Genomic DNA, 23,261 nt, shown 5'->3' with positions numbered 1-23,261 from the left:
TGAAGAAAGTTCTTTTTTTTTTCCTTCAAAAAGATGCAAAAGGTTATGCTTCCTCTCAAAAGTAATTTGTGGAATAGGATGGATAGATCACTAACCAATAGCACTACCACTAGTGTGGTGTGGAAGTATATTAAAGTGGCCACACCCAACACAAATAAAATGAAAAAGGCAAAGATCATCTTCTAGCACTCGACAACCATGTTGTAGAATAATAAGAATTTCCAAATAAAGAAAATGTAGCAAATGTAAAGCTAGCTCTAAAATAGGATATTCAGATTAATCTTGAGACGCATCTACTTGTTACATAGCATGGAAGCTTCATCCAGTGTACGAGTTGCTATACTAAAAAATAAAAGTATTAGTAACTGGAGTGAAGAACTACATGATGAAACAAGGGAAAACAAAAATAAAATGACCCCTGTTGGGTGTGCCGTCTTCACATGTAAGGTTGGTGATGTACTATATAAGCCCACTCAAAGGAAACATAGATACCAGCTACTGTACAAGTCCACTCAAATAAGTATCGCCAGTAGGGTACAAATATTTCTCTAAATATCAACAAAACACATAAAACATTAACTAAATTCATATATATGCCATTTTTTCTACTCCATATCACAAGCTTCCAAATGCTAACCAAAGGCCAGAGCTAGTACATAGTCAATACATCTACAAGTCCATTAAAATATTTCTTAAAACTGGTGTCAGTGTGTGACTATCTAACAAGATCCGAAATCGAGTCGAGAAGATAACAATGGAAACTAAAATTAACTAAAACTTACACACTGGCACTGTCTTTGTTGCCTCATTGAGAAGTAATTTTTCTACATTTCTGCCTATTCGTTAAAGCTGGTGTCTTTATGTGCCTTGGGGAGTGTTAGTGCACTTCGGGATCAAGTGTATTGGAAGATAGGCCCAAGCCCACACAACCAAGGAAGGCCCACGAGATGGGCCCAAACACATAAGAAGTAAGACCCACCATGATTACCACATGCTGGCATCCTTATCACATAAGTTGGAAGATCAAGAAGGACTCACAAAGGCATCTTTATCTTATGGTCACGTCCTAGAAGAGTTTTAGTTTGAGTTATGTTTGTCTTTTATCAATATTGAGTTATTTAATTATGCTAGGACTTATCTTTAAGTATTAGAGTTTGCGTGTGATTGGGACAAACGTAGTTTTATTGTAATTGGACTCTACTACATGCCTCTATTATAAATAGAGGTTCATGTACTCTGATTCTGATAAGTTAATGAAGTCAATGAACTATCTATCTTTTCCATAAATTCAACATGGTATCAAAGTAGGTTCTGTGAGTTGACTTGGTCAACCCACAGAGATAATGAGATCATTTTCTCTAAACCCTAAACCCTAAGTCTAGGTTTTTAGTAATTTTTTTTAGTCCTTACATCTATAGTTTGCTTTATATTTTTCACCTCTATACTGAGATTTTCATATTGCAAATTTTTTATGGTCCTGGGGTTTACCTATGACTTCCGCTCTTAACAGGCCGGTCTTTTAGGTAGTATTGGCTAGGTGCTTAACATTTGGTATCAAAACAGGCAGTACATTCCAACTTCGAGTCCCCACGTGCGCAGGTGGACCGCACACCTCTGGCGGGGCGCTGTAAGGGAGTATGGGCTCCTGACCCGATCCCCGTTGCTGTGTAAAGGCCGCCGTGGTCATCAGCTCGGGAGGGTGGGGTGTACTGTTATGGTCCTGGGGTTAAGTACCTATGTCTTCCGCTTCTAACAGGCCGGTCTTTTGGGTAGTATTGGCTAGGTACTTAGCAAAATTATATATTGACGAAAATATTTTTGAGTCTACTTTCCAAGGAAAAATGATTTTTTTTTCCAATCGGAGTTATCTATAGAGAAATATCGTTATTTGAATAAGCGAAGGTCAGATTAAAAAAGAGGTTCGAGAAGTAGTAGAAAGCTTCAGCTTCTGTGGTGTTTTATGCTCTCAAGAACTAGACATTATATGGAGAAATATATATCAAAAGAAATATATGTAAGTCTATGCACTTACATATTCAACCAATTTTCTATATGGGTTATCTACAAAGAGAAATCGATATTTGGAACAGCAAAGGTCAGATTAAAAAAAAGGTTCGAGCAGTAGCAGATAGCTTCAACTTCCGAGGTATTTTATGCTATCAAGAACAAGAGTTTATATAGATAATTATATATCAAAAGAAATATATGTAAGTATATTTTCTTACCTATTCATCCAATTCTCGATCTGAATTTTTTATAAGAAGATATTGATCTTGGAAGAGTCAATGGTCATGTTGGAAAAAAAGGAGAAATAGTACTTAGTTCTGCTAGATGACAGAGACCGAAATCTATCAAATTATTTATCTTTTGATAATTATATTTTATGAAATAAATTTATACTTGGATCAAAGGTATTTAATTCTAGTTTCAGAAGGAAAATATTTTATGTCAATTTGATCTATATTTTAAGATATATTCGCATTGGAAGAATCAAAGGTCATGCTAGTATTCTGTTGTATTGAAAAATCCTAATTTATGCCCTTTGTTTTGTGTCACTATTTGAGTTGTTATATCAGGAATATATCTCACTTCTCCTGGTTTAAGGGCTTATTACTATATCTATGTTATTTGGGCTTATTTCTGCATCTATGATATTTGGTTTAAGCAGGGATCATTGCCATTACCTCCCAGCTTGAGGGGGAGAAGTACAAGAAAGAGGTATTTTATTCCATATGTTGTAGATAAGTTTATGTTACCAAAATATTCAAGAAAGGGGGAGCACAAAAGATGAAGCTTATGCATCTAAGAAAAATATTTATATCGGATTATGATTATTTCACGGGTCCTTCTACAAGGTGTATTATTTTGATTCGTGTTATATTTTTTGGAAGATGGTCGTGTTACATTACAACTACTGCTATTATGTCTCTTTGGATGAGACATTAATATTGAAGCAGAGGTGGCCTCAGTACCTTTTCTCATACCATAGTTTGTTTGACTCTCAAAAATATCACAGTTAAGACACCATGAGAGTCGGTGCCCTGGATTGGGACACCATGATAAATTTAACTCTAAAAAATATCATGGTTGGGATACCATGAGAGTCGATGTCCGGATTGGGACACCATTATAAATAACCCACTACCACCCTGTAATGGCTTTTATTACTCCTACCACTTGAGAGTCATTGTCTTGTAGAGGGACATGGTGGTGGACACTTCATAGCAATGCCGATAGATACACTACGTACAAAAGACAGAATATGCCCTACATCCAGCATTAGACTGGAGTATGGAGCAACGTTTTATCAACTAGGAGTGATTTTTACTCTCACTTATATTATGCCAGCAGGGCGTCATGGAAGGATGCAACAATGTGAGGGGAAGTGTTGGAAGATGTGCCATTGTATACAAAAATATTTTATACATCATTTGCAGCAAGTTGGGAGTTGATGTTGTTCTTTCACCCCTAGCTTGAGGGGGAGTGTTGGAAAATAGGCCTAAGCCCACACGACCAAGGAAGCCCACAAGATAGGCCTAAGCTCATAAGAAGTAGGACCCACCATGATTACCACGAGCTGGCATCCTTATCACATAAGTTCGAAGATCAAGAAGGACTCACAAATACATCTTTATCTTATGGTCATGTCCTAGAAGAGTTTTAGTTTGAGTTATGTTTGTCTTTTATCTATATTGAGTTATTTAATTATACTATGACTTATCTGTAAGTGTTAGAGTTTGGGAGTGATTGGGACAAATGTAACTTTATTGTAATTGGACTCTACTACCTTCTTCTATTATAAATAGAGGTTCATGTACTCTTATTATGATAAGTTAATGAAGTCAATATAGTATTTCTCTTTTCCATAAATTCAACAAAGTGAACGTGTAACTGATTCGCACCTGGAGCTGAGTTCAAGTGGATGAACTAGTTCATTCACTTGAACCCGCTTATGAGTAAAGTGGGTGAATCAAGAATCCCATTGAAATCCTAGTTCATCCACTTGAACTCGTCGGGACCCAAAATTTTCTCCCGATGCTTGCACATTCAGCACCCTCTCTTTATGTTATTAGTAAAATAATATATTTATTTATGTTTTATATTTATTTTTTATTACTATATCAAATTATTGATTTAAGAGTGGTAATTAAAATATTTTTAAATTAATAATTTAAACTAATAATTTTAAATTTTTCGGAAATATATTATTAATTTATACTATATAAAAATCTATCTTATGTTATTAATAAAATAATATTTTTTATTACTGTATTAAATTATTGGTTTAAGAATGGTAATTAAAATATTATTAAAGTAAGTATTTGATCAAGTCTTTTTGTTTAATTATTCTATTTTTTAATTAATTAAGCTAATGATTTTTAATTATTTGGAAATATTTTTAAATTTATATTATGTTAAAATATATCTTACGTTATTAATAAAATAAAATATTTATTTATTATATTCATTTATGTTATTTTTTACTTTTTATTTATCTATTTTTATGATTAATTAGTGCACAATTAATTGTCATACGTAATTTTTGTATTAATTTATAAGAAATCGCAATCATTTATTAACGAAATATCTTATTTAATTAATTTTTATATTACTATATTTTAATACTACATTAAATTACTTATTAGTGTAGTAACCATGTTTGTTTTGGTTAATTATCTGTTAGGTATATATTATATTTAGGTATATTATAAGAAGTTACTCTTTATCTTGTTTACACTATATTTTTCATTTTGGGTACTAACACTAGAAACTATTTTTCAGTACACTTTACATCTGCCACACTAACACCAACAAGTTATTCACTTTCACTTTCAGTTGAACCTGAAGTGCATTAACCCCCCTTAATCATGCACATAATCAAGGAGATTTTGACTCCACGTGCTAATCAAAATCATATAATATAGATTCCAAATCTTTCTCCATTAATAAAGAATTATAGAGGCAAGTGAAATCTCAAGGGATCTTGGACTACTTAGAGGAGTTTCTTAAAGAATGATACTTTCCTTCGATGAAAAACTTCAAACATGCACTAAATCAAGGAGCTAATCACTCCACGTGTTGGTTACCTCATCTAAATAAATATCATATCTTTCTTAATCAATAAAGATTTTCAAAAATCAGATCAAATCATGAAAGATTTTGATCAAAATCAGCATCTTTCAAAAGAAGGAAACTTTCCTTTTTGTTGATGAACGCCACTTGTACCAAGGAAATCACAATCTTTGACTTCCCTTCTTGCCTTAATTATTTTAGGTAGGGAATCCCAGAAGATAAATCAATATAGAGAGGGTTAAAATCATTTCTTAAACTAGCAAAAAATTCTCTCCTAGTAGAACTTTCCCCTTGTGTCAATTAACAACACTCAATGGAGAGAAAAATCATGAAGACAGCCATGAAAACCAATCTTTTGAGCTTCTAACGAATTCATCATAGAATGAACATAATAGCTCATGATAAAAGCAGGAAAAATCATAAGTCTTAATCCAAAAATAATAATTTTTCCAAGCACCCTAACAACAACAAGATATAAACCTTCTTCTCTACCACACTTGCACGCGTTTAAGAGAAACCAAACATATAATTCTAACAGTGTTTAGTGTTTAATCCAAATATAATGAGCATAATCCTTCACCATCCTTCTTTCTGAGATTAAGAACCAGTTAACAACTCAACTAAGAGAAGGAAAACAAAATCTTATCTTGTATGATCCAAAATCTCAATTTTGCTCCTTGCTCCACACAAAAAATCCACGTGAAGCTTTGATGAAAAAAGAACCTAAACACCATCTTAATGTCGAGATCCTAAATCTATAGTCTGATAACATATTGAATTTAGGAACCCATGATAAGCTCCTTGACGAAGAGGGCGAGAGAGGAGAGAAAGAAGAAGAAGAAGAGAAGAACAAGAGAGGAAGATGGAAAAGAGGAGAAAGGAGAGAAAGGGACGGTTAAGGAGATGGAGAGAGAGAGAGAGAGAGAGAGAGAGAGAGAGAGAGAGAGTTTGAGAGAAAAGTCTATGGACAAATTTGAGAAAGAAGAGGGCATACTTAATGATCTATATCATGCCTTGAGTCTCAATTTATTGTTGAGGAAAGAAGTTTAGAATGATTACAATGCCCTTAGGGTTACAAGCTCCCAAAAGGAAAAAGACATAAGTAGACGTACACCCTTGTGCCATCCTTATGAGAAGACCATTAAATTATATCTTTTGCCACCTCCTTGACGTGGGAAAGATATTTACCTTAATTCTACTTTGAGATGTCTTCCAATATATATATATATATATATATATATACATCAAGTTGTTATGGTCCATCAATTTGTGTATCCTTGTATGCTTAATAAGGTTTCTTTATTACTTTCCGTCCACATTAGACATCACTCAAGGATCCACTTGTTGTTAAATGAAGTATACCCATTCTAAAAACATACCCATAGAACACAATGAGAAAAAAAAAAAAGCGACTCATTTCAAGTACTTTGATCTAAATTTCAATAGAATATAAACAAAGAGAGCAGATACTGATATAATCTGCATAAGGGCAAGCCAATCAAGTAAGAAAGCCCAACTAGGTAACTTGAAACTCCCCACATAGAGTATGCGCAATCCAAACTACAATGTTCTTAAAATAAAAATGAACTTTGTGAAGCCTTAAGTGCCAAAAACATATTGATCGATCAAAAGAAATAATGACTAAGACTAATCTCGGCACTGATAGCATAGTTGTTAACTGACCATCGATTTAATCGATGAAATCCAGTCCATCTCTCATCTATTTCACATTTTAAGCTAAAAGATCCATTGCAAGATTAATGTTTTGGAAAGGAAAAAAAAAACACAGAAAGACCAACACAGAATTGATGATACAAGAACTATTAGTAATTGGGGCAGATTCTTATAAAACGTTAGAGGCATCTACCCTTTAACTAGGTTGCTTCCTCATAGGCACTAAGCCATCCACTCGCCCCACCAATCTATCCCTAACCCTCATGGAGGAAGCCATAACTTCCATGGGTTCCGAGGTCAGAGAATTGGGGTCGAGCGGAAGAGGAAAAGAAGGGAGAGATATTTTTTGTTAGTTTAACTTTTAGAAGTTTATCTCCAACACTGTTCACCTTGGATGACCCTTCGAAGTAAACCATTCCTCTGATGAAAACCGGTAATTGGCCTAACAGGTAAGCTCATCAATGATGAGAAGCTCCATCATTCAGATAATGAAAATGAGATGGACGCTACATCATGAAAAAATTTCAGACACTTTGCAACACTAACTACTATTTGCATCCTTGTGTTCCAATGAAGATGATTTTTGTCACGTTAGCATATATTTTCAATGCACTATCTAGATTGATTGTTCCAATCATGATTTGTAAAGATATATCTTTTGAATTAAACTCTTAGCATTACGGCTAGAGTTTTTTAAATATTGAAAGTTAAAAAGGAGTTGAAAAATACGAAGTACTGCTCTCAATATCAAAGAAATGGGTTAATGAGTCAAAAATGACTTTACTTATTTAAACTTTATTTAATAATTATGCAACTTAACATTTATTCTTACCATGTGAATTGTAAGTAATAGTATATGCTTAACATATATTTTTCTTCTTTACGTACTGTTTCTTGTATTTTTTGTTGTTCAACCTCCAAAGAACTATGTTTTTATTTCTTACTATGACCAATCTTTCACATTGTTAAGCCAAAATTAGAGTTTGCAGGCATACACTGATATTCTAATTATTTTACAGGCATACACCGAGGAATAACACTTATTTGGGCCTCTCTCTAAGCATTTGAATAGGAAAAAGCTTGTAGCTCAGAAGTGAACAAGATGGGATGCTAGAAATGTGTGTTTACAGTTGCAGTTGGCCCTTCCTATGTCCAATAATAAGAGCTAGTAGAGATGGGAAAACATTCACTTCTTCAAACTCAATAAACTCAGCACCTTTGCTACTTGTTGAATATTCTCTTTACTTGAGCTCTCCCCCTGAAGAGAATTCCAAGAGACTTCCCTTGAATAATAAGGCACCAATTCATGGAGGGAGGCATCTAAAGTCACATGGAGCTTTTGGGTGTGTGAATCATAGCACCGATATCCTTTTTGAAATTCAGAGTAGCCAACAAAGACATATTGTTTGGCTCATGGATCAAGTTTATTTCACAAGATTTTTGGGATATGAACATATGCAGTACACCCAAAAATCCGGGGTTCAAGGTTCGGAAGATGGGGAATGGAAATCAGGGATTGCACCTTGCATTGAGGAGTTTGAAAATCTATTACTCAAGAAGGTGTTCGATTGATGAGGTAGGCAGCAGATTTGACAGCTTCGCCCCAATATAACCGAGGCATGTTCATGCCGAAGAGGGAGGCACATACTACTTCCAAAAGTTATCTATTCTTCCTCTCTGCCAATCCATTTTTTTGGAGAGTATAGGTGGATGAGGTCTGATGACAAATTCCATGATTGGTTAAAAACTTTCCGAGAGAAACATCGACAAACACAGTACCTTTGTCAGATTGCAAAACACGAATTTGTTTTTGGTACTAAGTATGTGTCTTTTGTGAAATTTCTGAAATGTTAGACACACATCACTCTTTTTTATAAGCAAGGATACCCAAGTCATTCTAGTGCATTCATTAATAAATGTCATAAAGTAATGAGCTCTAGAAATAGAGGGAACCTTTGCCGGACCCCAAAGATCAAAATGAATAACCTCGAAAGGTTCGGAATTTTTATTCAAATTTGGTAAATAAGAGATATGGTGGCTCTTAGCCAATTCACAAGTGTCACAATCAAAATTCAAATCATTCAAACCTGAAAAATGTTGTGGTTGCAATTTCTTAAGATAACCAAAGGAAAGATAGCCTAATCTTCAATGCCATAACCATATAGTTACTTGAGCATTGTCTTCATTGCTAGCTTGATTTTTCAGATTGATTTTTTATCCCCCATTCTCTGTCAACTCCAAATAGTAGAATTTGCCTTGTCTAACACCATAACCAAGAATCTTCTGGGTTAGAATGTCCCGAAAGACACAAAATGAGGGCCAAAAAGTTACATTACAAGCAAGAGTTGAAATAATTTGGCTAATAGACAAAAGATTGTATTCGAGAGATGGAACCACAAGGACAATATCTAATGTAAGATTATTAGAGAATATAATTGATCCTTCCTCAATAATAGGAGAGGTACTACCATTGGTGGTGGAAATAATAGATTGTGGAGAAGGTAGGACAAATTGTAACTGATTGGAATCCCTCGTCATGTGATCGGATGCACCTGTATCAATAATCTAAGTTCTATTCTTAGAATTTACAGTGAATGTTGATGTTTTATTGATAATACCTGGATGGGCATTATTTTTCGTAGGTAGTTGTTGATTTTCTTTTGTGGATGTCACAATAGCTTTGCCTGCAATCTTTTATGTGGTTTTTTTGAGAAATTCCACCACTCCAGATAGTTAATAATCTCGTAACAAGTTGTTGCGAATGACTTTTCTCCCCGCAGTGAGTGCATACCCAGTTGTTAGCTTTTTCAGAGGATTGAGTGTTTCGATTATTTGATGATCCCTTTCGAGTTTGGGTTCTCGGAGATTGGACGATATCTCCCCATTATCTGTCTCTATTGATATTATCTTCTGAAATATGCACATGTACTCTCCAAATCAAGTTTGGGGTCTATTCGCAAGATTTCTCTCAAACCTGCTCAAACTCAAAGTCAAGCCCACTGAAAAAAATGAACTTGAAGCTTGGCCATCGTAGAGTGCAACTGGATTAGCCCTTCGACTGTTCCTTCCTGAGATATAGTTCTATGATCAATCTCCTGAAAATAGTAACCAGTTCATTATAGTACGTTGATAATAGTCTACCATTTTGTTTGGTAGAAAAAGATATCTAGTTCAACTCAAATAGACAAGTTTCGTCTGATCAATCATAGAATATTTTTTATACGACTTCCCAAAAGAACACTTGGAATGTCTTAAATAGAGCTGATGTGCTCGTAACAAGTCAAAAACAATCCTCAAGTGTACCAAGTGCTCCTCAACCGACTCGCTATACGTAAGAATATCATTGAAAAACACAAGAACAAATTTTCGAAGATAGGGGATAAATACCTCATTCACTAGTGCTTGAAAAGTGGAGGGTGCATTGGATAACCCGAACGGCACGATGACAAACTCAAAGTGGCCATGATGTGTGCGGAACGCCGTCTTCTCGATATCAGAGGGGTGCATTCGGACATGATGGTATCCTGAACAGAGGTCAAGTTTAGTAAATAACAATGACCCATGTAACTCATCCAGGAGCTCATCCACTACCCGAATTGGAAACTTGTCTTTTGCTATTTGAACGTTCAACTTCCGATAATCCACAAAAAATCTTCATGTCCTATCATGTTTCTTTACAAGTAAGATGGGTGAAGAGAACGGGGAGCGACTGGGACGAATAAGACCCTATTGCAACATATACTGGCATTGACGCTCTATCTCGTCCTTCTGAAGGTGTGGGTAACGGTACGGTCGCACGACTACCACCTCAGATCTTGGTTTTAGACAGATCTTGAGGTCACAGTGCCTCAGGGGAGGCAATCCCGAAGGCTCCTGGAAGAGGTCAGAGAACTCCTCAACCAGACCATCAATAGTACTATCAGGTTGTTCCTGTGTCTGCATGGTGCGAATGCAGTGGGCTTTGTCCACCTGACAAGCCTATAAGAGCACCCGACTCTTGGCCAAAACAAAGCTCATGGTTAAAGCCAAAAAGTCCCATAGAATGGGCCCAACGTTTGTAACCATTTAATGCCTAATACCATATCAAATCCAGCCAAGAGAATAACAAAAAAATCAGCATTAAACGAAATAGAGCCAATGGAAAAAGTTACCGCCTTACTGATCCCATAGCAAGGGACCTTCTTGCCATTGGCCATTGAGACGGCGGCTGTCGGATGAGGTTGTATCTGTAGCTGGAGGTGTTGTGCGGCTGTCAAACTCAAGAAATTGTGTATACTCCCTGAGTCGACTAGTCCCACCAATTCCTGGTCGATGACATGAGCTCGAACTTGCATCATTTTAGGTGATTTCTGTCCAGTAATGACATGCAAGGAGATCTCCGGGGGTTCCTCCTCGATAACATCCTCTGGCTCCTCTGGATCATCTGAATCCGCCGTCTCGTGCCAAAACAATCATTGACATTGGTGCCCCACCCGATACTGCTCATCGCAGTTGTAGCTCAGATTTTTGGACCGTCGTTCTGCCATCTCCGCACTTGTTAATTTTTTGATAAAGTGAGATGGGAGATTACTAGGGAGGGGAGCGGCTACTAGAGTCGTAGTCGGATTGTGTCTGGAGGGAGGTACTGCTAGAGATGTTACCTGCGACAATGTATAGTAGTGCCCTTGCCAAGTGGAGGAAGTGTTCCTCTCACCCGACCAGCTCAGCTTACGTTGCTTCAACCATTGTCATTGTTCCATTGCCTGAGCTAAATCAGTAGGCACAAGGAGTTCCACCTCTAGCCGTAAATACTCATTGAGACCCGCTGTGAATAGGGAGACCTATTGGTCGACCAGTACCCTCTCACCAGCACGAGCCAACTTTTCTTGGAACTGTTTTTGATATTGGTCCACAGAACCAGTTTGTCTCAATAGGACTAACTCCCCTAAGGGGTTGCTGTTGGTGGGAGGACCAAATCTGATGGTGCATAGATTTTTAAATTCACGCCAATCCAGCCTTGGCTAACCCATAACAGGGTTTCATCTATGATATGGAAAGATGCTAGTTGCACCTTATCCCATTCAGCAGTTCCTTGATTTTAAAAAAAATTCACACCTATGCAACCAAATTAAGGGATCCACGGAGCCATTAAAAGTAGGAAATTCTAACTTTGTGTACCTTGGTATGGGGCCTCCATGCTGTGGTCCTTGGACAGCAGTGCGCCAAGGCCACTACGCCCCTCCCCTGTTATGGGTTAGGATCCCCTTCCTCATCTCTGGTTTGGATTGCATCTCTGCCCTCGTCTCCAACCTTTGTTGAATATCAGCAAACATGTGATGTACCTCCTCTCTTAATTGCTGCATCTCTTCTCTGTTTTGTTTCTACTTTATTTCCATCCCACAAACTCTCCCCAACAATGGTTGTGCTGATTCAAGGCTATCTTCTATCTTTTGCATTCTGATTTGAATTTCTTCATTGCAGAAAGTATCCTCCATGTTACCTGCTCTGATACCACGTTGTTATGGTCCCAGGTCATGGATCGAGTAACTTGGCGTGGATTTGTGAATCTAGCACTGGTACTGAGTTGCTGGACTCGGTAAGGAGGGTTAAAGATCCTTTCTTTGACTGGTCTTCGACACGTGATCAGTCTCCCTTTTGATGAACCCCTCTAGTGCTAGAGTTATAGCTAGAATTGAAATATTATCACGTGGAGAGAGAATTGAAAGAGGTACCTTTTCTTACTCACATAAATCAGGGTTTCAACCCTGATTTGGTTGCTACTCGTGCTAGGATTGAAGTCCTAGCTTAGGGGTAGCCCTCGGCTCACATTGATGGATGTTTCTGCTCTGTTTCCGTGATGACTCCAAACTAGAAAGATTTGCACCAGTCCTTCACATGGAAGAACCAGAAACCCTTCCTTTTTCTGCTCGTCAAGAGGGTTAGAACCCCTGCTTGCTGTTGACGCTGAGGAGCAGGGAAGACCCTCTCTTTGGGCTCAGAAAAAGGGCAGGAAGCTCCTCTTCCAGCTATGGATGATGATGGACAAAGGTTGATGAAGATGGATGACAATTGAGAGTGAAGGATATGTTGGATTTTTGGAGTAAACCCTAAACTCGAGATCAAGAGGTGATCTCAGCCTATTTACACTAGGCTATTCTAAAATCTCAAATCTTACCTCTTTCATTCATTCTTTCCCTTTAAATATATCACGTCATGGAGTTTTAGGGTTAGGGTTACAATAATTCCCATAATGCCCCTACATATAAAAGTAATTAGAAATAACTCTTACTTAAAACAATATAAGAAATAAATCCTACTCAAAGTAGTATAAAAAATAAATCTTATTGAGTGAGTTATTGTTGCCTCATTCATTGTGTGACTCGGTGTGCTATTGAGTCCACAACAAGTAGGCTGTTGCCGAACCACATAAACTCTGTGCCTCTTTCTTGTGTGATTTATTTACTGTTTCTGCATATATTTGATTTCTCTCTTAGATATATACTTCGTAGTTGAATATTCTCGGATTATATACTCGGATTATTGTCTTTGTTTCAACATAAACAAATCGTTTTTTACAATCACGTTAACATACAACTCATAATTTTACATTATAGCTTTGCACACAGTATGCTTGCGACCTCTGATTTTGGGCTCACAATCTGAAAGATCAAGCTCATAGTAAAGAAATACAAGAAAATACTGCTCTTTGGAGGTTAAACAGCGGCAATACAAGAAGCCCTTTAATTTCTAAAATTGTTGGGGGCCATGGCCCTACTGCACATAATGTAGTCACACCATACTTAAAAGTAGTTAGAAAGAGGGGTGGGTTCAGAGTCCTACTGCAGAAATGGAGACCCTCTTCTGGAGCTTTGCATAAAAGAGCACAAAATGCGGAATTGAGCCTTGGACATCCAACCCAAGCAAAGAAGAAGTTGCGTTGGTCTGCCAAGCAATAGTCATGAAATTTGTGTTGCCGCTCAGAGATAGAAACCCAATTTTCACGCAAAAGGACAACAAAAGTGAGAGGAAGGCGTAGACGCTGCAACTCATGAGCGCAGCGCGTTGCATCGTTGTGCTTGACACACAAGTTTGGCAAGTTTCTTTAATTTTTTTTTTTTTTTAAAGTGGAAAGTGGAACTACGGATATTGGGAGCGACAGTCGCTAGCATTCTTTGTTTTGACAGCTAAGAAATGCAAACCGCTTGTAAAAATGTAACCAGTTTCACCCTCCGTGGCGCCTTCCATAAGCCTTGGTTGCCACTAAATCCCATGTTTCGAAAGGCAACTGCTGAAAGTGATCCGCCGACTGCCGCCGGCTAAGGATAACCTGCTCAAACAAGGATGGGCAGAGCGGCAAAACTCATGCAGATGGGGGCGGGACCCATATCTTATCTGGGAGAAATTCTCTCTTTGCTACTGCATCTGTGACTTGTGAGTCCTAAAAGAGTCAACAGACTGGATCACCTCTTTCATTATTTTATCTCTGCAATTCGAATCACGTTTAGCTGGTGACAGAGGAAGATAACGTAAGCTTCCAGTATGGGTTGGTGTCATCAGAATATAAGTGAACAGATTTACTTTTAGTCTCTCTCGTAAACACAGCAAGGATGGCTTACAAGTCAGTCTCCTACGTTCTTCTCTTAGTCCTTCTCGTGTCCCTGCCGTTAGAATCTTTGATTACTGTGAACGGACGCCTTCTTCTACCATTGCAACCAAAACCCAATCGAGACGACCATGTTGGATATGCACGATGGTTGGCTTCTGAGAATTCTTGGGGAGTGTTAAGGCAATTCCATTTTCTTCCTTCACATTACAGCTTTCTCTACTTGAATCCAGCGCGTCGAATTGGGTGCTATTTCATTTTGGGTGTATTTATTTAGCGCGAGATTTTTCTACCTCTCCCGTTGTGATTGCAAAGTTGTATATGGAAGCAGTTTAATTTGTGGCATTCTTTCCGTATTTGTCTGGCTTTTGATCATCTCTTGTTGACCTTAATAGTTTTTGGCAGGATCACTTTTCTCGTTTTGTCACTTTTTCATGATTTCAGTCTACCAAAGTTTAGCCTTTGGTGAGAATTTACATATTGAATTTTATAAAATATCGAATAGTTGTCTAACAGTGCTTGTTTAATGCCTTGATGCTCTATATCTCTTGGTTACATTTAAAGCATAATGTTTCACAAAATCTTTTCAAATCTTATTAAGGTGACTTGCGTCACTAGAGTTACCCATACTTCGAATTGCTTCTTGAAGGAGCATGTTGATAGTTCATTGAAGGCAGCATACAGAAGATGGGGAAGCTTACTTGATGAATTTTAGTTGAAGTTGTGGATCTTTAAAGGGGAAAAGGAACATATTTTACCTTCTTTCCCTTTATTTTCGGTTGTTAACTTCTTAAAAAATTCTGATTGTTTTCATTAGTCACTCTTACTCTGTCTCCAGAATTGAGTGCTCATTTCCTCCTAAATCAGTAGCAGTCTGTAGTATCTATCTTTAAAGTTTTGTCTTTTGGAGCTGATGTACCGTGGAACTCTGAACCTTTGTTTTCCCACAATGCAGTACCATCTCAATAGAAATGGAAGGAGCTCCATTTGCGTAAGTTACCTTGCTTTCTGTAGTTTTTTTAGTTTTCATGCTCAGAGCAGCTTTTTCTTGACACACTGACAGACTTGCATAATTGTTACTGTTAGTTGAACAATCAGTGTCCAGCCCAACATGTCTTCTTTCTTCTTTGCAGAAATGTAGTGTCTTATAGTGATGGAGCACCTGGTTATGGTCAAGGCATTCCTTACTTCTATTTGACAACTCTGGATCCCACTGCAAGGGATATAAAGGAAGACAATAGGTCTTCATTTGCAGTTAGTGAATTCCCTGTTGGAACTTGTGGCACATTAGATCCTGAAGAACCTCCTTGTGCTAGACTTACTCTTACAGGAAAGGTAACTATCACCAAATGAATTAGATGGATGCAAATTCCATATGTGCCTGGTCATTGTTCTTGCCATGAAAAAATTGATGATGCCAATTCAAATTTTGAGAAATGGGCATTATCATATTGAATACAGTTTCAAATGTTTGTTTGACATTTTCTCTATAACCTAGTTTTTATTTCTTAGTGAAATGTTATGCGCTTTGTAAGATATATGAAGGACCATAAAAATTTTGCTTCATGAATTTAGATGATTTGGAGGCTACTGATAATGAAAGTTTGATGTATTTTTCCCTTTTAATTTATTTCTTTGTTTAATTTAACAGTATTTCTCCTTATAGTTTGAACTTGCAAGGCTGTCTAAAATCTTGAGTTTGTCCCATTCCAAACTCTTTTCCTTTCATGTTTTCTCTCTGGAAAACTGATTGTAGGCTTATTCAGATCATAATTGTGGAGTAAATATAATTGGTAGTTGTGAGTAATGTCATCATTGCTTATGTTAAAGGACAGCAGCCCAGACATAGCAGAGAGTAGTGAAGATTTTTGTATTAAATATGTCATCAATGAGACTGGTTTTGTTACATAATTTGTTTCCGAGCAAATGATGACTTAAATTCTAGTTAGCATGAAAAAATTATATGTAATTGATTTACTGCTCTCCATGAGTGTCTAATTTCAACTTCTTCTAGTTTCTTTCAAAAATGTATGATTTCTCAATCCCACACTGCAAGGAGCTTTCTGATGTCATATGTGATAGATCATGCAAGACTTTGAAGTGAATCCTGTTTTGCCTGTCATGAACCATCTGGAACACTTCTTCCAACTTCATATTTTGTCTAGTAGGAGTCCTTAATGACGCTGAAGAGTTATTTCTATCAATTTGATGATCTTCCTAGATGGAGAATTGCTCATTAAGTATACATAGTTTTTTTTTTTTTTTTTTTATGAAAATGATGAGATCTATACATTATTCCTTAGGAGTGGAAAGAAGCTCCTGAGAGTTGTTATATGCTGGAAATGAGATGTCTGGGCATGTGTAACTTCTTGGGTTTAGCTATCTCTGCTGTTTCAACATTTCTTTTGTATGAGATTTCAGATGAAGATGATTCCTAATGACACCAGTGAGGCAGACATTGCTGAGAAAGCCTTGTTTTCAAAGCACCCGGCCATGGGTGGTAAGCACTGAATCCTCATTTTGAACCACTTTAATTGATGCATTTGGAAAGTCTTTGCATGTGATTTCACATAGACCTACAGGCTTTTCTAGATGTAGGCTATATAGTCTTTACTCCAAGAAGGGTCTTGTATAATTGTTTCTCTGCGGTTCACAGGGTGGCCAAAGGATCACAATTTCCAGTTCTACAAACTAGACATTGAGAATATATTTCTGATTGACTGGTATGGTGGGCCTAAACCTATCACTGTGGAGCAGTACTTATATCCTAAAATGTAAGTATTATTAGCATTTTAGTGATTGGAGACTTAAAAAGAATTATGTCCAGGAAATGTCCTTTTTATCAAAAGTATGAATAAAAACAAACTATGTTCTTTCAAGTGCTTCTTGTCTTGTTTGTGGCTGCATGGTTGTTTTGTCCATTCTGGGGCCTTGATCATCTGACAGAGAGAAGCTGGCCTTGACATCCTTAATGTGAAAATCCACCTCATATAGTGCATTCATTTTTAAAATTATTGCATGGAATATTCAAATCTGTTGTCCCAATTTAGTTGTAGTCAAGTACAACACTGCATTCTGTTCAATGTGCTGAGGCTCAGTCATGCTAATGGCAGTTGCTGTTTTGAAAAGAAGTTTCAATTCTGATGTTTTTCTTAAGAAGTTCACTGAATGTCGTCTTTTAAGAGTAGGACTACAGTGTGTAAGTGACCTCTTATTGATAATGTAAATGGACGTGGTCTGTGAAAAGAGGCGCTATAGTGCTTGCACAGGTGCACATCAATTTGTCATAAGCGATGGGAAAGGATGAAATTTCCCAGAAAACCCTTTAAGCTATCTGCAAAGAGAACCAAACCAGTTGTTTGATTATTGTTTTCTTTGTCAGAAAACAGAGACAACAGTAAGAACTCCATAGGCAATTCAAACTCTTCTTTTCTCCCCCCTCTCTCTCTCTCTCTCTCTCTCTCTCTCTCTCTCTTTTTTTTTTTTTTTTCGGCGGGGGAGGGTGGGGGGGGGGGGGGGGGGGGGGGTGGCTTCAAAACTGGTGTTCAGCTGGATTTAATCAACTGGATGAGGACCCTTGACTCAAAAGCAAAGGTATGTGTTGATTAGACAATATAATAAAATGTGACTACAGGTAATGGGTGAGCTGGGTCTTGAAGGCCAAAAACAGTAGTGTAGCTACTTTTCAAATATTGTAGAGGCTACAATGAGAAAAAGTAGACTAGTAGAAAAGATATGGAGCTTTAAAAAGTATACAATTGATATAAATAAACAAACAAAATAGAAACATGAAAAGGCATCAATAATAATGGATGGGAATACCAGATTATACTTGTTGAAGGAATTTCTAGGAGAAGACTGATAAGAATCCTTTGAATGAGTTACAGGGAAACGTGAGGAAGGAACATTCGAAAACTTTTATGAGATGTTTTGGTTCTTCAGCAGTGCTGATGAGAAATTATTTCAGGCTTCGAAAGCTAATATCTCATCAAATCTTCAGTTTAAGTCTTGTATGTGAAATGAGTTTAGATAGGCTATGGTATTCCAATACAAAACCTGATTTTTTTCTCCTAATAAACATAAGGGAAAGAACAAAATATTGTCAAAATGATGAAGTTTCGTCAAATATATATATATATATATATATATATATATGCATGCTCTCTGCCTCCTTTTATCTTCTCAACGGTGACATGGGAGGTCTCTATATTTTCTCTATTCTAGGATGTTTAACCAGGACACAAAAGGGACACAGGAAAATAATCCCTTGTTGGGCCTTGTTTGAAGGTAGAACAATACCTCATATCCTAATCTCAAAGTGACGCAGTCTTCTTTTGTACCCAATAACTGAATGGGTGTCAAAGGATGATCGGCCATATTATGAGGGGAAAGGATACTAGAAAGCATTGGTGGCGGGCTTGGTCAAACGTGTGTTTGTCCATTCTTTCGTAAGTTGGCAGAAAACCGAATGAAAGAAAGAAGAAACTTTCCTCCATTAATTTGATTTTTTTATTTTTTATTGTTGAATTTCTATAAAAGGGAAACAAGTAGAACCAAATTACAAATAAACTACCCAAGTCCTAGATACACCCAAAGTTAAAAATTTAAAGATAAGTCTTAAAATAATTAAATAACTGATCGTAAATAGAAGACCAACATAACTATAATACTTTTAACTAAGATACTTCTATTAGACCCCTTCTCATGAGACTCGTCTTAGATTCTGTCATGTCAATTTTAGTTTTGTGAGACTTCTTACTATGAGAGTCATATAAGACTCTTTTATGCTTGTTCTTCAACACTCTCCTTCCGGTTGAAATTTATAACTGTAGATAGATTGCAATGAAAAAGATTATTGGTCTCTAAGAAGAAATTTTTCATATTGTATTGTTCCTGACTTAGATATTCAAGTCATATAGAATTTAATTAACACAACATGTGAAATTCTTCATTGTAAATTATACTTCTTCTAAAGTAATAGTAATATTAATACTTCAATTTTGGAAAGAGGCACAACCATTGCAACTGTCAACTTTCAAATGAAACTCTTACACGTAAAGAAAATAAATTGGAAGTAGGAGCAACCACTACAATACTAATAAATTTTTATGCATACAGAAAATAAGAAGAAGACGTACATCAAATCAATAGAGTAACGAAAGCGACCAAGCCTAGTTTAGCTTGTAGAGTCATTTATATTTCTCTTTCTATTCTCACTTTCAAGTTGAGAGGTATAAGCATGATCCCAGCATGAAATGAAAAAAAAATGTAATAATTATCTCCTCTATCAAGGTATCCTAAACATAAGAACTCAATCAGATAAAAACCCTCAATAAAAAAGATGGGTTATATATATGTATATATATATAAGTGGAACCAACCGAAGCAACACACAAGAGGTTGGCCCAAAGGGTATGCAAGAGTAAAAATGATGGTAGGAGAAAGGTAACTGATAAAAAGGTTATGTAGGGATGAAAGAAGAGAAAATAACCACCATGGTAATAAGAAGGAGACTGTAACGGTAGAGCTTGTGGATTTTCAGGATTCATGGATTTAGCTCATGGAGAAAAAGAGAGAGATACCCATTGGGAGAAAATAGGAGGAAGAAGATGTTATGGACTTATGTCCTAACCCTTCCCCTGGAGCTCAATTTATAGATTTAATAATCCTACAATATTACAATTATGCCCCTAGAACTTCAACTAATTATATTTTCTACCATCACTATAATGCCTATGGGCCTTCTCCTTGATCTATGGGCTTTGAGCCCATCTTCCACATCTCTTGGATGTATGGGCCTTCCTTGGTCATATGGGCTTGAGCCCATCTTCTAACACACTTGGATGTGTGGGCCTTTCTTGGTTGGGTGGGTTTGGACCCATCTTCCAACACTCCCCCTCAAATTGGGGGTGAGAAAACATCATGAACGCCCAAATTGCTGCAAATGGTATATAAAATCTTCCAGTATAAAATGACAGTCCTATATATCTTCCAATACTCCCCCTCAAATTGGTGGTCTATTCCAAAAGGCCCAATTAGCATAATATAAGTGAGAGTAAAAACACTCCTACCCGTAAGATATCGCTCCATACTCCAGTCAAATAACTCATGTTGGATGTTGGGCACACTCCTATCTTTTGTAGGTAGTGGGTCTATAGGCATTGCTCAAAAGTGTAATAACACTCTTCCATCACGGTGTCCCTCCATAGGGAACCAACTCTCAAATGGTAGGAGTAATGATGCCAATTAAGGGGGGTAACGGGTAATCACTCGAAAGATAATCTTTTGGAGCCACCATGTGTTTTCTTCTTCATCAGAATAACTAATGCTGACAACAATCAGTAATCGAGAAGTCCTTCAATAATAATGTCTCAGCCTAAGAGACACAATAACAACAATTGAAATGGGTCAGGGCCCAATAACATGTACCAAATAATGAAAATCTCCATAAAGGACCCATAAAATAATCCGCAGATAGTCTATCACTAAATAAGGAAATTGGACCAAATAATATGCTGAAACTAAGTAATAAGCTGCCAATATTTCAAGATAATAATCCAACTGGAGACTAGGACTGAGTCGAGTCGAGTCTGGTTGACCCAGACCTGAGTTGACTAGTCGAGTTGGCTCGAGTTAACCCAAGCGGGACAAAAGCATATGCGGTTAGCCCTAGTGGGTCGATGGGTTTACTCGGCCCAAATCGGGTCTTGTTTATAACATGCGCTCGATTAAAAACCACCTAACTTGGTGAAAGTTTAATTCGGCATTCATCTTCCCCGCGCTTTCGAATAGAGTGGGATAGCAGAGCAGAGGAGTTTCTCGAAATGGCAATGGAGCTCCTGTTTCTACATCAGAGCAATAGCAAGAGAGTCGTGAGATAATTTTGCCCAGCTCGGTATGGAAGTCCAGCGAAGAACAACAGATATAAGCCGAGCCACAGGCTGGATGAAAGAGCACTAAGTGAGGTCCAACAGGAATGCGATCTGGAGATAAGCCAGCCAACCATGCAGATAGAGTTTCTGTCCTAGATAACAACAACGAAGATACCAGGAAATCCGAACAGAGTCAATCCGATCCTTCGTTGCAATCATAAGTAATCCAGATGGTTTCCGAATGAAGATGCCAACCAGTGAGATACAACAACAATGGAAAATAATCACGATGACAACATAATAGAATTGAATGGAAACCAAGATAATATGATATCTAGTGAGTTGGTCAATTAATGAAGCTATTTAAGGAATGAAATACCAGATGTCAACTAGAACTGTGATTTGGATAGGCTTCTAGCTGTATGCAATCTTCTAGCTGTTGTAACAAAGAGCTAGTCGCAATGGAAAAAAAATTCTACTTGTGGCAGAGGCTACCGACAAAGCAAGTTGATGTTAATCTAGCAGAGCAGAGGTTGCAACCTTTCAACAATAGGAACACCTGACTTCTGACGACCAAAACATCACTTGAAGATCAAAGTTCTCCAGGGATGACAGATTTTGATGTCTCTTGGGATGATGGATGTGCAGGCGCCCAAGCTCTCGTCAGAAAATTGGTTTGTGCCTTCGCCAGCAGCAATGGAACAATGGTGTTTCTGCTAGAAACTTAGAATGTGGGCTGTTATAAAACACTTTCTTTCAAGGAATCTTCCACGTATCTTGTTGAATTACAATTGATTTGGATTATTGCCTTGGCAGCAGTATGGAACTTGGAATTGGCAACCTAGTTTGGACTCACTGGTATCGAGTCAACCAGAGTTAGGCTGAGTCAGGCCAAGTCAAGATGAGCAATAAGGATACCATCATTTATGTAGAGATTAATTCAGAAGGGAAAAAAACTTCACCTATTGTTCCTCTTACAAAAACATCTAAACTGATAAAAAAAAGATTAAAGAATTGACAATATGGATAGAGCAACTTAGAATGGGCAGTAGTAATAATCCGAGCAAATACCAATATTGGAATTCTAAAAACTCATAGCTATGAGTCTTGAAAATCAATGCTCTGATACCATGTTAATTTTTAGGACTCCATGGATTTAGCTCATGGAAAAAAAAAAAAACCCATTAGGAGAAAATAGGAGGAAGAAGAGGTTATGGACTTATGTCCTAACCCTTCCTCTAAAGCTCAATTTATAGATTAATAATCCGAAAATATTATAATTATGCCCTTGGAACTTTAACTAATTACATCAATGCCATCTCTATGAGATGACTCTTTATTTACCATTCTGCCATCACTATATGGGCCTCCTCCTTGATCTATGAGCCTTGAGCCCATCTTTCACATCTCTTGAATGTGTGGGCTTTTCTTTGTCTTATGGGTTTGAGCCCATCTTCTAACACACATGGATGTGTGGGCCTTCCTTGGTCATGTGGTTTTGGGCTCATCTTCCAATAGAGCTAAAATAACTTAATAAATTTGACCAAGTATAACCTTTAGAGAATCTCTAAGAGGTGACAAAAAAATCGGAGTTGACATTGTGAAAGATATGTAACTGATGAAAACAAACTGTTGATTTTTAGTGCCAACACATAAACAAAAAAAAATCTCAAGGGAATGAGAGAAGAATTGTAGCTCTTGGGAGAGAGCAGAGAAGAAACCAAGCGAGAGAAAGAAGATGAAAAGAGAGAGAGGAGTAAGAACAAATTTGAGCCAAGAGGAAGATGCTTGAATATTGTACCTCATTCCTCGAGGCTTTATTTATAATTGTGGAAAAATGATTACTGCCCATAAGGCTACATGCTTCAAAAGAAAAAAGACATAAGAGGACAGACACTAGCTTGCATAATTACAATTTTGTATCATCTTTATGGAAGTTCTTCTAATTTACTAGCCATGCTACCCTTACACACATGAGTGTCTTTTAATAGTCCCCCTCCGGCTGGTATTTGTAACTCCTCTTTGCAAATAATCTTGGTCAAGAAACTTGTGTGCTTGAA

General features: G+C 37.1%; 1 protein-coding gene across 1 annotated transcript; it reads left to right on the top strand.

The window, feature by feature from the left end:
- The first annotated feature begins 13,911 nt into the window (after window positions 1–13,911).
- On the top strand, window positions 13,912–17,365 carry LOC137937653 (uncharacterized). The gene is made up of 5 exons (XM_068782765.1): window positions 13,912–14,512; window positions 15,285–15,320; window positions 15,463–15,664; window positions 16,751–16,829; window positions 16,986–17,365. The coding sequence occupies exons 1-5, from the start codon at window positions 14,334–14,336 to the stop codon at window positions 17,105–17,107; spliced, it is 618 nt and encodes a 205-aa protein (XP_068638866.1). The 5' UTR covers window positions 13,912–14,333; the 3' UTR covers window positions 17,108–17,365.
- Window positions 17,366–23,261: the final 5,896 nt, after the last annotated feature.

The sequence above is a fragment of the Aristolochia californica genome, unplaced genomic scaffold (assembly GCF_029961685.1).
Source record: "Aristolochia californica isolate CCGP_79_NKW_82.1479 unplaced genomic scaffold, dmAriCali1.0.hap1 SCAF_7, whole genome shotgun sequence".
Taxonomy (NCBI): Eukaryota; Viridiplantae; Streptophyta; class Magnoliopsida; order Piperales; family Aristolochiaceae; genus Aristolochia; species Aristolochia californica.
This window is presented reverse-complemented; position numbering and strand designations above follow the sequence as displayed.